Source organism: Miniopterus natalensis, chromosome 8 (assembly GCF_054644295.1).
Source record: "Miniopterus natalensis isolate mMinNat1 chromosome 8, mMinNat1.hap1, whole genome shotgun sequence".
Classification (NCBI taxonomy): Eukaryota; Metazoa; Chordata; class Mammalia; order Chiroptera; family Miniopteridae; genus Miniopterus; species Miniopterus natalensis.
This window is the reverse complement of record NC_142088.1, coordinates 36,584,139-36,604,177: the sequence shown is the minus strand read 5'-3', so window position 1 is coordinate 36,604,177 and position 20,039 is coordinate 36,584,139. Positions and strand designations below refer to the sequence as shown.

Below are 20,039 nucleotides of genomic sequence, written 5' to 3'. Positions count from 1 at the left end.
AAGCATTTGCACCTTGAATGCAACAAATATGAACCCCTTAAAATAAAATATTATTCACAGTAATTTTCATACCATGTACTTTGACTTTGCCATCAGTTCGAGAACTTGGGAGCCGGCAGTTGTAGCTGCCTGTATCCTCAAGTTGCGCATTCTGAATGACCAGGACTCTCTTTCGCCCATCAGTTAGTATTTCATATCTTCCTGTTTCGATGATCTCTTCATCCCCTTTGTACCAGATCACTTCTGCTCCAGGCTTGGAAACTTCACAGACCAATTTGATAGTGTCTGTTTCACTAACTTCAATGTTGGCAAGATTTTTTGTAAAGATAGCTTCTTCTTCTGCAAGGGGAATTAAAAAAAACAAAACTCAGTTAAAATGGAAATTCTTATTTTCCCCTAATACATAAACTTCTGCAAAGAAAGACTTTACTCTTACCCAGCACAGTCAGCATGCCAGAAGTTCGTGCTGTTCTTACTTCACAGGAATATTCTGCTTCATCATCCAGCAGACATTTGTTGATGACAAGAATGCGTACTGCTCCCTTAGATATGATGTCATATTTTTTGCCCTTTTTAATTTCAGCACCATCTTTGAACCACTGAACCTATATTTAAGATAAATAAATAACTTCATCAGTTTTCTTGTTGTTCTTTCAGATATGTGTCCTTAAAAGGAAATATGATCCTTAGTTTTTCTAAAACTAACCAACAGATACTATAGTATGAAGAACCAAAGTGGTAAATACAAATACAACTCAACCCCCAAAAGTATGTCAACTATAATGGTAAAATAAATTTTTATAAAAGCAAGAACAAACATCTTCAATTATTGTAAGTGAACTGCTGTGATACTCTTATCAGTTATTAAAAATATTGGGATCATGTAAGTTTAGAGCCACAGAGTGCTTTAGATGTCCTGTAGACCAACTTGTTTGTTTTCCAAATGTGTAAACTGAGATTCAAATGATAATTAATGGAAAACAGGAATACTCAGTTGAGACGTATGAAATTGCTGATATTTTACTGTTTTTAGCCTAAGAAAAGAGCAACTTCATATGGTTCAAACTAACAAGGTCTAAATCTCCTGATTGTGAGTCCAGTCTTTTTCAAGCAATAGTAAATAAATAACACAAAAAAGAGAACAATTAAATCAAGTATCCATTTCATACTAAAGTAATAAAATTTAAACTAAAAGTAGAATGATTATCAGAGATAGGTGAGATTAACTTTTTTTTTATTCCATTTTGGCTAAACCAAAAGTAAACATAAAGTTATCTGATAATATAAGATAGCAACTATATAATTACAGACCTTCGCATTTTCTTGGGAAATTTCACACTCAAACCGAGCCATTTCTTTTTCTTTAACTTGAAGATCAGTAAGTGGTCTTAAGAATTCCACATGAGGTGCTGTAAGAGAAGGTCATCAGAAGTCAAAATGTTTTCTAGAAATGTACTCTGACATGCTGTGGTACACATTAAGAAAAAGTGAGTCTTTTACAGGTTGTTTCTGTCTTAATAGGATAAGACTGGTTTTGAAATCACATTGAGCTGCCATTCAGGTATGATACTTTGCTTTTTACGCATCTGTAGTTTTCATAAAATAATGTGGCATATTATAGGTCCAACTAATTCTGTCTGCCTATCATCTATCTATCTATCCATCCATCATCTTTATACCACCAGCTCAGTTCTTCTGAATAATAGCTGGAAGAAAAATCGCCACTGATACTATGCAGAGTTGAAACTTGATATTGTCAAAGGAGACACCAGTAGCAAAGAAATGGCAGCAAGCATAATCTTGGAGAAATTAGCAGAATTTAATAATAATGCAGCTTGAAGCACTATGACCAGTCTTGCCTATGGCAGAAAGGCATGAATCTGCAATTGAAATCACATACATTCAGCTTTAAAAAATCAGCTTCAAAGATGTCATATATATATCAGCCATAAAGTCTATTAGTGTGACAAAGCAATGCATGTCATACGGGAAGGCGATTTTTAATTTTTATTTTTAACACCTTGTTTCATTTATCTCCAGAATTAAGTCAGCAGATGAATAGGATTGGAGAGCTGACCCCTTGCCCTTCCTTCTTTAAGGGCTTCTTATGAGTCCTTCCCAAGATGACTTTTCTTGATCAGTGAGATTCAGGGATATAAATACTGGCTAGTAGGCTTAAAGACATTGTAGGCTCATTGTAGCTGAGCCTTCGTGGGGTGGAGACAAATTAGATGACAAAAAGAAGAAGGAAACCCAAGAAGTACTCTGTCATAGGCTAAAGCAGAGCAACCACAAAGTGGAAAGAAGACAACCATACAGGATGGAAGCACAATCAAAGCCATTATTTTGTAGCTGTTGACAGAAGGGAAGCAACTAAATCAAACAGCAAGTAGGGCACAAAAATACGCACTGAAAAATGTTATCACTGGACAATAGAATGAATGGGAAAAAATGAGCTAGCACGTGGCACTTTGTAAAAAGACATTATACTTTTCACCAGAGGAAGAAGTAATGCCAAAAAAAATTGGAGCTCTCTTCATTCACAGCACTCAAAGAATCCAGGCTTCTCTCCATCTTCTTATCCAGTCTTATTCTCAGAGAATGCGTTACGTCAATGGGCTTTATCATATTACAGGTCTCTAGCATGCTCCTATTCAAACTGAAATTTTATGCTCATTTTCTAGCTGTTCCCCATGCCTTAAGATTCATTTTCCTTCCAAGTGGAAATTGCTTTCCTTTTTTAAAAAAACCATAGCCCCCTTCTTGTCTTTTTCATTCCACTTGTCTTCCTCTGTATGAGGACATTCCTACAGTAGGCTTACCCCATGTAGACAAGGAGCACACCTGCTCACTGCTCAGTGAGAAGCATAGTGAAAAGTGAGCAATCTGTCATTTATCAGACCAGATATATCAGGAGGGCTTTTTTTTTTTTTTTTTTTTTTTAAAGGATCAGGTCATGTCAGTATCAATATTATAAGTTGCCAAGAAATGCAGTTAGGCCAAGAAGAGCATGCAAAAAATTGTGGTTGTTTTTTTTTTTTCTTTTGTTATCAAAGAGTTGCAAATGAAAAGACCTGTGTAAGAAGAATACTTACGCACGACATTCAGGTTACAGGAAGTCTTAAAATCCTTAGCATCACAAGTGTATGTTTTAATATCCTCTGGGGTACAGCCATGTATAATGAGTTTTCTGACCCTGCCATCAGCAACAATTTCATACTTCTTGCTTTTGAGAATTTCTGTACCATTTTTGAACCATTTCACCTTAGCATTTTCTCTGGATACTTCACACTCCAATATTGCAGTGGCTTCCTCTTCGACCGTCTGGTCCTCAAGAGGTTTAGTGAATTCAACTGGGGGTTCTGAAAGAATCATACTAATTAGCCAGGGCATTTCTCCTTTCCTTCTGGAAGAGTTTCAGGACCTTCTCAACTCTCCTCTTGTATCTCCCGGGCCTTTTCTATTTTTAAGTTTCATTTGTAAGATTTTATTACACACGAATGCTTTCCTCTAATAATGATCTTTCATGATGTTTCATCATTATTTGCACATACAGAGGAAAAGCAATTTTTAAAAATATGAAACATCAAGGAAATAATAGCCAACTCTTGGTTAATAAAGTGATAGGTACCTAGTTTGATAATAATTATCTCCCCAGCTGTTTATTGAATGCAATAAAAACGGGGGGGGGGGGGGGGGCAGAAGAGGAAGTAAAACCTATGCTAGTAAATTTTGACTAAAAAAAAAAAAAAAAAAAAAAAAAGGTCTATGAGCTATTGTGTTAGGCCAAAAAGTAAAAATAGACTTGACTATTTGGTGAATTATAATGATCTCAGTTACTCAACATATAAAGATTAAAGATAATTGAGAGTTGGCATTATTTATGAACTTTTGCATTGTACATGTTTTAAAAAAATAAGCCTTGGAATTACCTTTCACAAAGAGGTTGGCTTGAGTTTTGAAATCCTTTGCTGTTAGTTGGACTTCTCCAGCATCTTCTAACTTTACATCCCTCAGAGTAAGTGTATGAACTCTTCCTTCTGAACGTGTGACCACCTAGATTTTGAAGGAAAAAAAAAGTGCAGTTTAAGAATATTTGAAACATCATATATATATATATATATATATATAAAATGCATTTAATTCATTTAGGTAAACAGTTTGAAATAGTGCTTTTCCAAGTTCTTTTATAATCATATATAGAGCACATATGTATTTGAAAACTATTTTAACTAACAGCTTAGAATCATTAAGGAAATTTTAGGTTTTTATAAGTATCCTTAATTACTGGGTGGTTTTTTATGTTGAAATGCCTAGGCAAATTTCTGTTTATACTTGTGTGTATGTATGTGTATGTGTTATATGTGTATTATATTTGCTTCCATCTGTCACTGGGTTTATATATAAAGAAAGGACATATAAAAGCTAAATCATGACAGGAAAAGACTGATTGCATATGGTAAACTGAAAGTAAACCTTATGTTCTAAATACAAGGTGTTTGTCACTCAACAAGCTAGAACTCTCCTTCCCATTCATTTTGGCAATTAAAATTATTTTGCAAACCAATTAAACCTGTGATTAAAATAATTTGTATAATTTCTTAATTTTGTTCAAAAATACAAACGAAGATATTGATTCTTCTTCCGTTCCATGTATCTGCACCTCAGGATTGGGAAAATCCAGTATCAGACAGGGCTACAATTGTTCATATAGCAGTGAACAAATGGATAAAACAACTTTAGAGGTAGTTAAATCAGGAGATCACTGTGATAGTATAATATAAAGACAAACACTGCCATTAATATTTACATTTGAATAATAAATTCTTGTTGCAAATGCAACCTTGGGCAATTTGAAGAGTAGTCTGTAGGAAAATGAATTGTACCACCTTGATATGAACTCTCACTAGGTCCCATAATTGTAGCTTGCACAACTGAAAATAAGGCTACAGGATAGGGCCATCCTGATAATGATAAGACAACTGGAAGTTCTTCTAGTTCTATCATCTAAAATTCTATAAGATGCTGTGTCCTGTCGTCAAGACTGATTCTGCACTGCTTAAGACTTCATTTACAGTTCAGAATAACTTAAAAGTTTTTACCAATGAAAATATTTATTATGCTGGTATAAAGGAAAGAATCATGAACAAAGTTTCATATGAGAGTTTTTCCTTAAGAGCTTGTCATGGTTATTAATATAACTACCTTAATAATTGAAAAAGGCCAAAAACAGATAGGAGGAGGTAATTAAGATATGTCCTAGGAACACAGCTACTTATTGAAAGACATGATGCTTGAAAGGAAAAAAATGTTTTTGTAATGATACTTCAATATAAATTTTGAAAATAAATGTTGGATTGTGACTTAGGACTATTTAAAAAAGTATCTCAGCCCGGCCTGCGTGGCTTAGTGGTTGAGCATTGACCTATGATCCAGGAGATCGTGGTTCGATTCCCAGTCAGAGCACATGCCCAGGTTGCGGGCTCGATCCCCAGTGCAGGGTGTGCAGGAGGCAGCTGATCAATGACACTCTCACATCATTGATGTTTCTATCTATCTCTCTCTCTCCTTCTCCCTTCCTCTCTGAAATCAATAAAGATATATTTAAAAAAAATAAAAAATAATAAAAAAGTATCTCAGGTTTCAACTCACCCACAGATACATCTTATTTATTAACTTGTTGTTTTATCCAAATTCCTCTGCAGCTACTCCAGAAAATTCTGTTACCAGGAACTTGGCTCAGAGCAATTAATTGCTCTTATACAACGTATCTTGATTATGTTTTAAAAAGAGGAAAAACTAACTGGTGCCTTATAAAACTAAATCAATAAAATGAATGCTGAAGACTTGGCGGTGGATTATGTAAGATTAATGTTAGATATTATCCTTTTAAAATATTGTTAATTTGTAATGGAAGCATATTGCTATAATACAATAGGTGTTATGACTGTGACAAGCTATTGAAGTTTAACTGTGAAATTCTATAAGGCGATTTAGGACAGAGAGGTCCTTTCTTGGACTGACGGCCAAAAATCCCCAAAACAAAAAAACCAACAAAAAAACCACACAACTCATTTCTAAATTTTTCTTTTAATTTTCTTATTCCAATAACTTGTTTTTGCTTTTTAGTGTAGTTTTTGGAGGTTAACCATTTTGAAGGGTGCAGATGAAAGGCCTGAATTAAACTGATAGTGGCAAGTTTGTTCTGAAAGATTTAATTTTAAAAACCTGAAAAAATGTAATAAAATGACTATTCCTTCATAGTTCATGTTTCTTTTTAAAAAGAGACATATAAGTAATATAAGAGCAAGTTCATAAGAGGCTGAAGTATTTTGGGTGGCTAAGTAAAGGATTAAAATTCCTGTGTTAAGAGAGAACAAAGAGGGCCTATAGAATTACAGTAAGGTGATCCTTTCTAACCCAAGAAAAATGTTCAGTGACAATAAGAGATACATATTTTTGAGTAAAAGAAGTGTGAATAAGATATTCATGTTTCTACATTTTAAGTTAATATAACATAGTTTTTACATTAAAACTAATGAAACTGATTATTGAAGAAAAAGCTCTTAATTTGACCAAAAGATACTTAGTAGCAAAAGAATAACATCATTTGTCCTTAAGCAGTGTTCTTATATTCAAATCATGAAAGGATCTTGAAAAGTCAACCAAATCTCCGCCTTTAGATGTGAAAGCAATTCAACCACATTTAATAGGGCAAATGTATTATTTTAAGAAAGCAAACTCAATGACAGAGATGCCTCCATCACCCAGTTCAATAGTTAGAAGATTGTACTGTAACTTAATTCTCATGCTGAAATTTGAACATATAGCTGCCTTTTCTATCTTGATAGAAAAGGAGACAAATCGGTGATTATTGTCTGTTTAGTAGGCAGACTTTATTTCCCAGATGACTGTTACTGAATTACTCTTTAATCACTTAGCTAGAATATGAGCTTTTTGTTTGTTTTAGAACAGTTCAAAGGCTTTTGCCTTCTAACAATTCAACTAACTTTGTGGCTTCTTGTTAAACCGAATTCCTTGATAATTCTATTCCTTTAAGTCTTAAAAGTTTGATTTGTCTTGAAGCCTTGATGGCACATTCGATATTATTCTTAAAATAGTGAAAAAAACTGCCATAGAATAATGAACTGTCCTGTGCTTTCTTTTCATGGACATTTTCCATATATTTCATTTCAAGAATTCAAAATTAATGGTGAATTATCAAGATAATTTAAACACGCACTTTGTTTTGAACGTAAAATACATAACTCTCTTTAGATAAATTATATTTTAGGCCTATCTGAAAAAGCACCTTGATTTTTACTTATTGGTAAAATCTTAGGCATAGAATACTCTCAACAATAAAGATAGATAAAAAAACAAATTAAGACAAAAAACTTAGGCATAGAAAAGCTAACACTGGGAGCTGATTATTTCTTTAACTTCTAAAAGTATATTTGTTCATACATGTGGATAACCACAGAGCCCTTCTTTCTTGTCAGTAGCATCAGTTGTGCTTTAAATAGGCTGCTTGCATTCCAGAATTTGCACAGCTCAAAGCACTTGAGGGTTAAAAATAGCTTTGGAGAAATGCTTAAAGAGCAAATCTGCCCCGAAGTTATCTCAGCCACTTGATCAACTGCCTGGAATGGAATTTCAATCCTCCGCTACATGCAGAACACTAGATAGCTCAAGGAGAATTTGTCGTAAAACTTAATGTGCACTGTTGTTGCGGTGCATTCAATCAGAAAGTCTTTTTCATCTTTCTGCTCCTTCCTATCATTGATAACTAATGAATAATTGCCTTTTCTTATAAAAACCCACACAAAAAAACCCTAAAAATGGATTGTACTTTATTTTTTAATTTCCATTTAAATGAAAATATCATCAGGTTAAACCACCCTACTCCTCCCCCCGCCCCGAATTTGAAGAATCTGCTTTACAATTTCAGCAGGAATCTGGCTAGAGTAGGCTAGAATTGGAAAGGGAAAGGGAAAGGGAGGAGAGGGACATAAAAAAGAGCAAAGAACAAGGAACACACAAGTGAAGAGGGAAGAACCGAACTGGAAAAGTGCGAGCAAGACAAGGCAACCACATTCCTGCTTTTACCTTGTCGCTGGGCTCTAGCTTCTTCCCTTTGAGATACCATTCCACTGGGATATCCTCATAAGAGAGCTCGCAGTCGAAGGTGGCTGTTTCCCCTGCAGTCACTGTGACATCCTTCAGAGGCCTCAGAAGACCAATTACTCGTGCTTTGCGAGAGGAAGGAAGCAGCTTTGGATTACTCATTTTGTAATTCCAAGAGAATAAAAACAGACTCGGTCATTAATCTCTGTGGTTGCTTTCTTTGAGAAGGAAAGAGCCACAGGACTGGCCACTGTTTTAGCTCCCATGTGAACGTGGCCCTGCGGTGCTGGGAAGGGGAGAGCTGGTGGCTGGAGAGTGGGTGTTCGTAGGGGCCCTTTCGTTCTGCTGGACAAGGTCAGCGAGAAATCTGTGCTGCATCTGTCTCTCTGCCAGGCTTCAAGTTCCCCTGGCTACATAAGGTATGTGACTTCCAAAATAACTAAGACTCTGATTGGGAGAGGACAAGGCCCCTCAATCACATAGTCTGTCCATGTCCATCAAACACTTTGCACCTTCCAAAAATGTTAGCCAGATCCTCTCCTCTCCCTTCTTGCATCTGAAATGCCCACATGGCCAAGTTTCTCTTTATAGTGCTACAGTGGTACAGGCACTTGAAGGAATGGTCTTTAAGGCTTAAATTTTCTGAGTTAGGTTCTTATTGCAGGTATATCTACTTTGAATGAAAGGGTTACAAGATAGGAAAATCTGACGCTTAATTTTCTTTGGTTCAAATGGCAAGTTCAATGATATGTGTGCATTAGGATGCCAAAGAAGTAAATACAAGAGAGCCTGTTTCTGTATTTTAATAGTTTTTTCTAATTAACTAAAATAAATCCACTTAATTGCACTCTCACTTTCTGTAAAAGTGTACACTGAATTTTCAGCAGAAACACATAATACTTACGTTTTACTCGGAGGTGGGCGCTAGATTTAACATTAGCGGCTTGGAAATCCACCCCACCGGCCTGGTCCAGGCGGCAATTGTGCAGGATAAGGAAGTGCACTTTGCCTTCTTCCTTGATCTCACAATCCTGTACCAAAAAAGAAAAAAGTTTTCACAGGAAATAATTTTCCTTGGAATTTTTTTTCTGAAGATATATCTTAATTAAAGGAATGCTACGAATAACTGGTAAAGAGATTTTATATACCTCTGAGCTCTTTTTTGTGAAATAAAGCTCACAGATGCCACCTTGAGAGCAATGCTTATTGTAGCTAGATGGTTCTGAACCAATGGGCAACATCACAGAATACCTACACCCTTATACCCACTGCTGGAACACAGGCAGTAATGCAGGTGGGCCTGTCCAAGCCCATTCATGGAAACTAATATCTCTCTGTGACTTCAGGTATTATAGAGTGCATGGTATCACATTTTAAATGCCCTGAATGCACTCTGACTTTTTGCCTGTCCTTTTCTGTTTCACACAGCTCCTCTAGGTGTTGACAAGTTCAGAAATAGTCTTACAGGTGTTTGGAGTAGTGCCTCTCCCTTGAGTTTCCAGCTGGCATGGATGTCATCTTCAGAGATTTCAGTTTCAAAGCGGGCTGTCTCAGTCTCCATCACCTCCACACTGTACAGGGGGCGCAGCAGTTTTATTTCCCGATCTAGAAAAGTAAAGGATCAGCATGTGTCATTGCCTCTGGCAGAAGTAACCCCAACAGCTTCAAGAGTGAAACTCATGGAAATTTCCTTACCCTCAATGTCAAGCTTTCCTGAGGTCTTATCTGTTCCGCAGTCACAGGTGTACTCTCCTATGTCTGATTTCAGGGCTTTCTTTAGGATTAGCATGCGCTTCTTGCCATCTGCCTTAATAACAACATTTTTAGATGGCTTTATTTCCTTTCCATCCTTAAACCATTTCACTGGCGCATCTGCTTTGCTAATTTCACACTGCAGAATCACTTCGTCTTTCTCTACGGCGGTATAATCTTGAAGCTTTCCTGTAAAGTATGGATCTCCCTCTGCAAGTAGAGTATAAGTGAAAAAATTTCATTAAGCACCGATGGAAATGACAATCTCTTGAAAAGTTTAAGGGGCAGCTCAGAGAGTTCTGTGCATATATTAAAATTTTACCAAATGCTCACTCATTTATTATGTTCAAAAGTTCTCCAAATGTTAGAAAGGGAACAAATGCGTGAAGTTTATCAAGATCTAATCCATCTGCATTTTATTAACTGTAGTTTGAAAGACACTCTGAAATTTACCTTCAAATATAATTATGTGTTCCTTTATTATTTGACTAAATTTCTAATTTCTTAGCAAATCTATTATGTCTAGTTTACCTTTATGCTTTCAGATTCACATTATTAGTTTTTCTTAATATCAATTAATAGTTTGCCTTTAATAGTTTCTATATATGTTGGACTTTGTATGTAATCTGCTTGATATTAAAGGGCTAAAAGAATGAGGTTTATTAATGTAAGTTCAGCGTTTCTCTCTTACTAGAAACAGGCATTTTTAGGAAATAATTTTGATAGAGCAAGGAAATAGGAAGTACACATATTTCTCTTTTAAACATGACAGCGCTCGATAATTGAGAGTTTTAATTCTGATTTTAACTATTTTGTAGGCCTGAATCTTTATTACTTTAGATCTTCATATTTTAAAGAAAAGATATTTTAGAAATAAGCCTGGTAACATACATGAGAGTTTCCTAAGGACAGGTGCTGACTTAATGCAATGTAACACTTGGAAGACTATTTTAAGTAATAGATACACAGATTTCTGCTGAATTTAGTGCAATAAGATTAAATTGAGAAGAGCACCTACCAAGCACCGTGAGTTTAGCTTCTGAACTTATTCCCATAGCCTCCACTTTAATTTGAGAGGTATCATCAAGAGAGAGGTCTTTGAAGGTGATGGAGTGGGTTTTCCCCTCATCGTGCATGGAGACCACCTTGCTGGTATGCAGGCGCTGGTCGTTCTTGAACCACTTCACTGGGATATTGTCGTGGGACAGCTCCACAGTAAACACCGCACTCTCTCTCTCTTTGGCTGTCACATCCTTGAGTGGAGTGAGGAATTTGAGCCGGATTCCTATCAAGAAAAAAAACCAACCTCATTAATTCCAGCCTGTTAAGGAGGAAATAGAAAAATAAAGCAAAAGAACTTAAAGACGGCCTAAGGGATAAAAATATTACCTTCAATGATCAGTTTGGCACTGGTGTGCTTGTCTTCAGCTTCAAACATGTATTTTGCTTCATCTTCAAAAGCAGCGGATTTGATCACCATTGAATGCTTAGTGCCATCCTTTATAAGCTCCACTTTGTCATCCCCTGTGATTTCCTGGGTTCCTTTCAGCCAACGGAAGGTTTTGGGCTCCCTGGACACTTCACACTCAAACTTAGCTTCGTCTTTCTCAAAGACTTTAACGTCGCTGAGAGGGGTGATGAAGATAAGCGGCAGTTCTGAAAGAGAAGGATGGTGTGGGTGAAGCTTCCACTCTGACCCCCGGTCGATCCAGGATCTCATAGGAAGTCTTGCAAAAAACATACAAAAAACATGCAGACGGGCAGGGCGTACCTTTCACTTTCAGATTGGCTGCAGATTTGGCATTGGCAGCCTGGAAGGACACCTCTCCTGTCATATCCAGCTGGCAGTTATAAAGGACAAGAATATGCTTCTTCCCATCTTCAATAATTTCACAGTCCTGTTTGGAGTCAGGGTTAGAAGGAAAGAAAAAGAAAAACGTCATTTTCGTAACTAGTTATTCCTACAAATCATAGAGAGATTTCATACTAGAAACGCATCTTTATTTGCCCTAAACAACCAAGCAAGCCCCCTCCTGTGTGTGATCAGTCTTGACTTACAGGAGATGCAGTCAAAGGCTCTCCTTTTAACTTCCACTGGCCATGGACGTCTGGTTCAGAAAGTTCAATTTCAAAGCGAGCCGTTTCACCGACAAACAATTCTACTCCATACAGAGGTTTTTCCACTTTTATTAGTCGAGCTGAAATTATACCAAGTTGTGTTAGATTGACTGAACAAATAAACTGAAGGTTCAGAGACGGTAAATTTAAAACTTTTCAGCAACTCACCCTCCACATTAACATTTGCTTTTGTCTTGTCTGTGCCACAGTCACACACATATTCGCCTTTGTCGCTAAATTCGGCCTTTTTGATCTTTAAGATGCGGCGCAGGCCATCTGACTTCATAGAGTGTTTGGTTGAAGGTACAATCTCTTCGCCGTCTTTGAACCATTTCACTGGCACATCTTTGCTCACTTCACACTTCAGAATAATCTCATCCTTTTCAACTCCAGTTTTGTCATGTAATTTCACGGTGAAGTAGGGATCAGCCTCTGTAAAAACCATTCAGCAGATAATCAGAAGAAAGTGCAAATGAAAGTTTATTAAAGAGTTGCAAAGTGTGTAACTACGACCCACTCTCACCATCTAAAAACAGGCCATTTATTTATAGTTGGTCATTTACCTAAGACCTTCAGGTTTGCTGTGGACTTCAGGTCCTTAACTTGAGCTCGTATCTGGGATATATCATCCAACGTCACTTCTCTCATCTCCAATTTGTGAATCTTGCCCTCAGATGAGATGAGTACAGTTCTGCTTGTGTGGAGTTTGGCATCATTTTTGTACCAGACTACATGCATTTTTTCATGAGAAAGTTCGCAAACAAAAGTTGCTGTTTGACCTTCTTTCACTGTTTGATCTTCAAGAGGCGAAATGAAATTCAATCTTACCCCTGCAATGCAAGCATGGATAAGAAGCTCAGAAAAACAATGTATCTTCAGAAATATTCCACTCTAACCTGCCCGGGTAAAAGGATTTCACATGGCATTTATTTATTCACCTTTTCAAAGGGAGCTTCCCTTTGTTTAGAAAAAATTCAGGAGGTTGTTTTGGTAGCAATGTGAAAGTAAAGGGGTGGCGATCATCACTTACAGCCATTAGAACTTGGTGTTCTATCTTTAAAATCATGTATTTGTGTGCCCAAATATGGGATGATATAGTCAGACCTCATCAACTCTTACCTGTCACAAATAATTGTGCCGAGGTCTTCTTGCCCGCCACCTCAGCAGTATAGACCCCTTCGTCATCAAATTGAGAATCATTGATAACAAGAATGTGTTTCTTCCCATCAACAATGATGTCAAACTTGTCAGATGACTTGATTATATCAGGTCCTTTAGACCATATGACATTTGCCTCTCGAGTGAGGACACATTCAAACCGAGCCTGTCGCTTTTCTGGAACAGTGACATCCTTCAGGGGCACAGCAAAGTCAAGTTCGATTTCTGAAAACCAAGCAATAAGAATGAGGCTTTTCAGAATGCTGAGGGGCGTGAATGAAGCAGAGCCCACTCCTTGAGTTCTAAGGGCCATACCTTTCACTGTCAGGATGGCAGTTGTGACTGCGTTAAATGCCTGGTAGAGGACTTCACCAGCTTGGTCCAGCTTGACTTTGTGCAAAGTTAAGAAGCGTTTCCCACCTTCTGCTTTGATTTCACAAGTCTAGAAAAACAATAGTTTTAGTTAGCATTTCAATGAGATAAATTCCCTGGAGGAGAAATGTTTCAGATAATGATTTCTATAGAGTTTTTAAAATTACTACTAATGAAAGTAACTAAAAAGTCACAATTTTTTTTAAATGTCCGAGTGGTTTATAAAGAATGTATCAAAATTTCTTCCCTTTTTGAGACTTAAGAAGTCTGAGCTAATTCTGTCGTTATTGATTGGACCAAATCTGAATGTCAAACCTGATTTAGAAAGTAGTGATCTTATATGACTGACAACTTAAAACAGGAAATTACTCACAGGTGAGGGCCTTAGAAGTTCTCCTTTCAGCTTCCATTGCCCAGGGACGTCTTCCTCTGAGATTTCTGCATCAAAGCTTGCACTTTCTTTCTCAAAAATGGTAACATCTTCTATTGGTTTAAGCAATTCAACCTCACGCTCTGTATTGGACAGAGATGAGATACCATAATGCTTTAAACATTCTAACAATGCTTTGCTTTCATGTCTTTGGGGTGTGTTATTTTGTCTTATGCACACATTAAGGTTATCTTTTAGAATAAAAGGTGTAAGATTTTTGTACCTCCAAGTGTCAGCTTTGCAGGGTATCTTTTCCCTTCAATTTCAACTGCATATTCATCGATATCCTCTGGCACAGCATTCTTAATTTTGAGGTGTACGTAATTTCCCTCTTTCACTATCTCAGTCTTGTCAGTTGGTTCCCAGGGGATTTCATCATATCCTTTGAACCACTTAATGTTTGGAGTGTCCCTTGCTATGTGACAGGTGAAAACAGCTGTCCCCTTGGGTTTCACATGCTGATCTCGTATGGGTTTCACCAGCCAGTCTCTAATGATTTCTGTATGAAAATGAGGTCAGAAAAATAATAATCTGAACAAGTAATATAAGTAACTTCCTTAGTCAGTTTCAGAAACAGGAAAAAAATTCTCAAAACTGGACATAATTAATCTGCTGAGATATTGATATCCCCCTCTTAGTATAAGGTACAAGACAGCTGATATTCTGATACTGGAAAATAAAATTCTCTCTTCCATTTTCTTAGAATAATAATAAGCAGAACAAAATTTCCCAGCAAAGTACTTGCCTACTACTTTTACACAGGATGAACACTCCAGATTGTTGGCATTTTCCACAGTAACCGTGTATGTCCCAGCATCGAAGTCATCTGCATCGTTGATGGTGAGGGCCTTCATCAAGCCAATGACGCCTGGCACAATTTTGCCAGGCTTCTCCACCACAATCTTCCCATCCTTCCTCCAGACTACATCACGTTCTTTGTTTAACTCGCAGCTCAGGTACAATGGCTGTCCTTTGACCACTGTGACTTCCTCTTCAAGCGTTTTTACAAAACGCACAGGAAGTTCTGTGAAGAATTTCAGCAAACACTTTTCAATACGTATGATTTTTTTAATGAAATAAAACTTAGAAATAAGAGGTTTTGCCTAAAATTACAATAAAAGTTGTGACTGAAGTTTATTGTATTAAACTGGAATATGGACTGTATTCAGAAGACTGGAAATTACCTTCTACAATCAGTTTAGCTGTGGAGGTCTTTTCTTTATTTCCCAAACGTAAAACACAGGTGTATTCGCCAGCATCAGAAAGTTGAACGTCAATGATATGCAGCTTTCTGTCTTTACCATCTGCGATGAACCTGTGCTTTGGGCTCTCCCGGATGCTGCTACCATCTTTCATCCAGCTTGTAATTGCAGTGGAGGGGGAGACTAAACATTCAAAGATTGCAGAAGAGCCAACCGACTCTGCTTCGGTCAAGACGATGTCTTTGATTTCTTTTACAAACTTTAGTGGCACAGCCTTTAGCTGGTAGGTGAATGGGGCTTCATCAGGAGGTTTCTCTCCACCACTTCCTGGTCTTAGCTTTTTCCTTTCAGCTTCTACTGGTGAAGGAGTCTTTTTGGCCACACCTACTTCAAAATAAAATTAAAAGTTGATTTGGCATTTCCATAACGGTCAGAAAGTGTATTCTTGGCTACCTGCTGGATAAAGTCAGCGATAGAGCAACTAGAAGACAAGAACAGAAAATTAAAGGCTAGGAAACTGAAAGGTCAATTAAATTGATACTGCCTTCTTCAAGATAGGAATATGAGATGGCATAGGAATCCATGAATATAAATGCTCTTCATTTTCTCCAGTTTTAAATCCAAATATAAAATGTCCAGATTAATGTCTATTTTATCTGTCAGGTATAAATATCATATATATGAAGAATGAAGCTAAGAATGTATAGGGTTCATTACACTAAAATATTGGTTATATATATATACATAGTACCCACTTGAATAATATTAGAGGTATATTGCTTGAAATATCAGAAGACATACTAGCTTTACCAGAATCAATTAGGAATAGCAAAGACTGTTATGCATTTTGAATTTTTCCCCCCCTGAGTGTAGTTATCCTTGAATGCAAACTTTCCCAGAGTGAAAGGTTACAATTCAGGTACAGAGAAGGGAATCTTACCTTTGATGGGACCTTTTGGCTTGGCAGCCTCCTCTTTAGGTTTGGCTTCTGAAATAAAAAAGAAAACTCAGCATTTAAACAATTTTCAGACTTATTTCATACTTAGTAAACCATGTGAGGTGAATCATGCTCTTTATTATAAATATTAACACATAAAGAGAAATTGGTTTTATTTATATGATTTCTATGGAAAACACATATTTCTAATAGATACTTTTGATATTTCCAAGAGGTCATATTCTGAAAATAATGTGACTAAGCTAAATTGCCAACATAGTTAGGATTAAAAAAAATTTTAAGGCCTTGGTTCTTCTTCCATTCCTGGAAGGCTTACTCTTGCCTTGTGAGGGAGAGTTTTCCTCCTACCTAGCTACACAAAGTATTTTACATGTTTATTGATGTGTTGGTTATGTGAACCAAGGATACGTTTTTGTCAACAAGGAATCTGTGTAGGAATAAAAAGAAATGGCACAGAAGTTACCTAAAGCCTTTCTTTTTAAAATTAGGCAGACAAACCCAGGCAAGACTAAGGAAAAAGAAAGGTTCTATGTACTATATACGTATGGATTCCTTTGAAGATTTTCCTCAATTAGACAATGAACTAAGGGAGAAACAAGGAAGTTCCTACATTTGGAGTTTAATTCAATTACTAATGCAGGGGCAGTATAAACTGTAGAACCAGTTTTTTAGCTTCAGCCCCTGGGAATGCAATAAAAGTGTTATTTTTACACATAATTAATTGGCTCAATGGCAGTTATCATCTTTTCCTGAACTAATAAAAGGAATCCCATTGAAATTATAAAAGTTTAAAAATAAGAATAATGTCCAAATCGTAAATATCAGTGACAAACTATATTAACATAAATATTAAAATTATGCTATAGCCAAAGGATGTAACATTGTCTCATGTCATTAAACATGATAATAACTCAGATAATTTTGAAGGGCTTACTATGTACCAGGCAGTGTGCTAAGTGTTTCATACATGTTTATTTAATGATCTCAGTGATTTGACAGGGCAGATATAATTATTATTCTGATTTTACATATTAGGAAAATCAAAATTTAAAGAGAGTAAGTAACTAGCCAAAGATCAGATAATTAGGATGTGTATTTATCAACGATCAAAACACATCAAATCATTTCTGGTTTTGAGATTATTGCCTAAGTAATGAACTACTAATAGCACTTTAAGTTTGTACCTGAGATAATTATACCACTTAGTACATTTAAGAAAATTATTATTGCTCTAAATTGTTATATAGATTCAAAGGTTGAAAACTATGCAGTTTTTTTCTTTTTATTGTGGTAAAATATATCTACCATAAAATTTACCATTTTAACCATTTTTAAGTGTGCAATTCAGTTGCATTAAGCACATTCACAATGTTATGCAACCATCAACACCACTCATTTTCAGAACTTTTTCATTGTTCCAAAATGCAGTCTTTTAAAAAAATGAAAAAAATGAGAAGTGATTCCGACAGGGCACATGGGGAATCTGAAGCTCCGTGAGATTTCTGTATGCATGTCCTCAGAGAGTGTCTGCCTGCCTCCTTAGTTTTCACCAGCCTTGAACATATTCATTACTTAATTTCAAAAGCATATAAGGAAATGGTGCATCGCGGGAATATACATCCTGGCCAAAAGACAATATGCACCCATTAGGTGAGAGATTAGGTGGGTAAAGGATATCCGATGAAGACAATTTAATCAAGAATTTATATACCTCAACAGTTGAAATGGTGCCTACTTTCAACATAATGAGGGCATACATTTAATTCAAGCATGAATATTTTTATGACGCTATCAAAACAAACAATCAACAAGAAAACTACAGAATAAATACCTGCTTTCTTCCCAACTACTGGTGCTGTCACTGGGGCAGCGATGGGGGTTGGAGCAGGCTCCACAGGAGGCGGTTTGACTGTTTTCACTTCTGTAGAGAGACGGCCATTGTATTAATGCATACATCTGTTACTTCCCAAGCTATCTCGGTGGCCTATTTGCCTCTTCTTATGTAACTTTAAAATCTTCAAATAACTAGTTCTTCAGAGAATAATATATTCTAACTATAATATAATCCATATATAATAAGTCTATATATTCTAATATATTTAACATGTTATATTAAATAAAATATAACATATTGCGACATTAGAAATCATTTGTTGCATACTAGCTTTTTCTTATAAACTACACTTTATTTGTGTAAAGCATGAAGGAATATGCTGTTGACATTGAGGATAAGCTTGCTTACCTGGTTCAGGCTTTGGTTTTGCTTCAGGTCCAGGGAGAGGTATTGCTGGTTTTATTTCAGGCACTAAAATAATGCATAATAATAGGCAGATTATCACAGTATTTTTGAAGTTTTTCACAAAGTCAAACCAAAATTAGGCAGACATGTCTTGGAAGATATTAGGATTTATACACGTAGTCACCAAATCAAGTGTTTGATGTGCAAAATATTTGGAAAATATAGTAAGGCAATTTTATTGGTTCAAATGCTGTTATTCATGTCACTGCCCATAAGTACACTTTTTCCTAGTGTTTAAAACTTAGTAATTTATTTAACAAATGGGTGATCATTAGCCAACTGCACATGAGAGTAAAATGGTAAAGACAATTAAGCTGACCAGATTAAGGTCATGTGTTCAAATCTTTAAAAAATATATATATTATTTTCACATTATGCATGCATATGTATGTGTTCAAATCTTAATGCCCAGTGTAATGATATTTTAAATGATGCATATTTGCATTTTTAGAGACAACTAAAATATTGACAGTAAGTTTGTACCTTTTGCCGGTTCAGGAATTTTCTTTTCCTCTTTCTTAGCTGGAGGTGCTTCAACCTCTTCAACAGCTTTTGGAGGTGGTTCTGGTACTTTAAGATAACAAGATTATTTTTTATTGTTATTTTAATATTTTAATAATTAGAAATCAACTAATATGAAATAATTAGATCAAACTGTTTTTTGAAAATTTAATTGATGGCTTTTTAAAAAACACCTATATTCTATCAATTAATTTCTGTTTCTCTTCTTGACTCTGCCTTAAATTTTCTTTTCCTAATTCCATCTGCTTTTCCCCCAACCCCATCAGCTCTCCCTTTCCAAATCACTTTTATAATAGTTACCAATAAATAGCCCTCTGATAATGGACTAATGATAAAAACACAACGTTTTGCTTAAAAGCCCCCACATTTTATGAAACATTTGCTGACACCTTCCCATGAAGTTATTCTGTAGCCAACCTGATTATTTCACAATCACTTTTTCTGAAAGAACTTAAGTGGCAAACTAATCATAATAATGAAGTATAAGGAAATACACAAATGGATTTAAGAATTACTATAAAAATATTTCAACAGAAAGCAGACAATGGAAAACACAGATGAAATATGAAGCTATGCTTATAGTTAACTCCACTTGTTTACAAGATAAACCTTTTGTTAAATGTCCATTTATTAAAAGATAATTTCACAAGTTGTTACTGAGATTCCTACCTGTAGGTTTTTTAACTTTTTCTACTTTTTTAGGTTCTACTTTAGGTTCTTCTTCTTCAGATCTCTTTCTTAGAACTTCAAAGACAAAAAGGTTTATATGTAAACCAAGACGAACAAATGCAGATGTTGAATAAACATGACAAACATGAATCATGAACACAGCGAGGAACATGAAAAACATGCAGCCTGACCTGGTGCACAGGGAAACCAACACTTACACGAAAAACATTGTTTTTTACACCAAAGGTTATGTTAATTAAGAACGGCGCTCAGAGTCACTATATCTATACCCATAGTCTATTCAGAGACAAGTCTGTAGCAGTAATGACACAAAATGAATAATTTCAATAAAAACAAATTCTAACCATAATTCACCTTGTAATTTAATGAGAAGAGGAGTATTTAAATAAGTATAAAGTTTATTGAAATGGA

At 35.9% G+C, this 20,039-nt stretch overlaps 1 protein-coding gene across 1 annotated transcript in view; it reads right to left on the bottom strand.

Annotated features, from left to right (window-relative positions):
* The window catches only part of TTN (titin), a 269,865-nt gene that overhangs the window by 93,633 nt on the left and 156,193 nt on the right, over window positions 1-20,039 (bottom strand). Inside the window, exons 171-196 of the mRNA XM_087819741.1 lie at window positions 19,608-19,682; window positions 18,900-18,986; window positions 18,360-18,422; window positions 17,949-18,038; window positions 16,100-16,147; window positions 15,142-15,543; window positions 14,703-14,981; window positions 14,181-14,456; window positions 13,901-14,040; window positions 13,471-13,597; window positions 13,117-13,380; window positions 12,561-12,827; window positions 12,166-12,429; window positions 11,938-12,077; window positions 11,651-11,777; window positions 11,269-11,535; window positions 10,898-11,164; window positions 9,823-10,089; window positions 9,593-9,732; window positions 9,032-9,158; window positions 8,110-8,252; window positions 3,933-4,056; window positions 3,096-3,362; window positions 1,312-1,409; window positions 437-605; window positions 73-339 (exon numbers count right to left, since the gene is read on the bottom strand). Coding sequence (XP_087675867.1) covers window positions 73-339; window positions 437-605; window positions 1,312-1,409; window positions 3,096-3,362; window positions 3,933-4,056; window positions 8,110-8,252; window positions 9,032-9,158; window positions 9,593-9,732; window positions 9,823-10,089; window positions 10,898-11,164; window positions 11,269-11,535; window positions 11,651-11,777; window positions 11,938-12,077; window positions 12,166-12,429; window positions 12,561-12,827; window positions 13,117-13,380; window positions 13,471-13,597; window positions 13,901-14,040; window positions 14,181-14,456; window positions 14,703-14,981; window positions 15,142-15,543; window positions 16,100-16,147; window positions 17,949-18,038; window positions 18,360-18,422; window positions 18,900-18,986; window positions 19,608-19,682 — 4,785 coding nt within the window. The remainder of the gene's footprint in view (window positions 1-72; window positions 340-436; window positions 606-1,311; window positions 1,410-3,095; window positions 3,363-3,932; window positions 4,057-8,109; window positions 8,253-9,031; window positions 9,159-9,592; window positions 9,733-9,822; window positions 10,090-10,897; window positions 11,165-11,268; window positions 11,536-11,650; window positions 11,778-11,937; window positions 12,078-12,165; window positions 12,430-12,560; window positions 12,828-13,116; window positions 13,381-13,470; window positions 13,598-13,900; window positions 14,041-14,180; window positions 14,457-14,702; window positions 14,982-15,141; window positions 15,544-16,099; window positions 16,148-17,948; window positions 18,039-18,359; window positions 18,423-18,899; window positions 18,987-19,607; window positions 19,683-20,039) is intronic.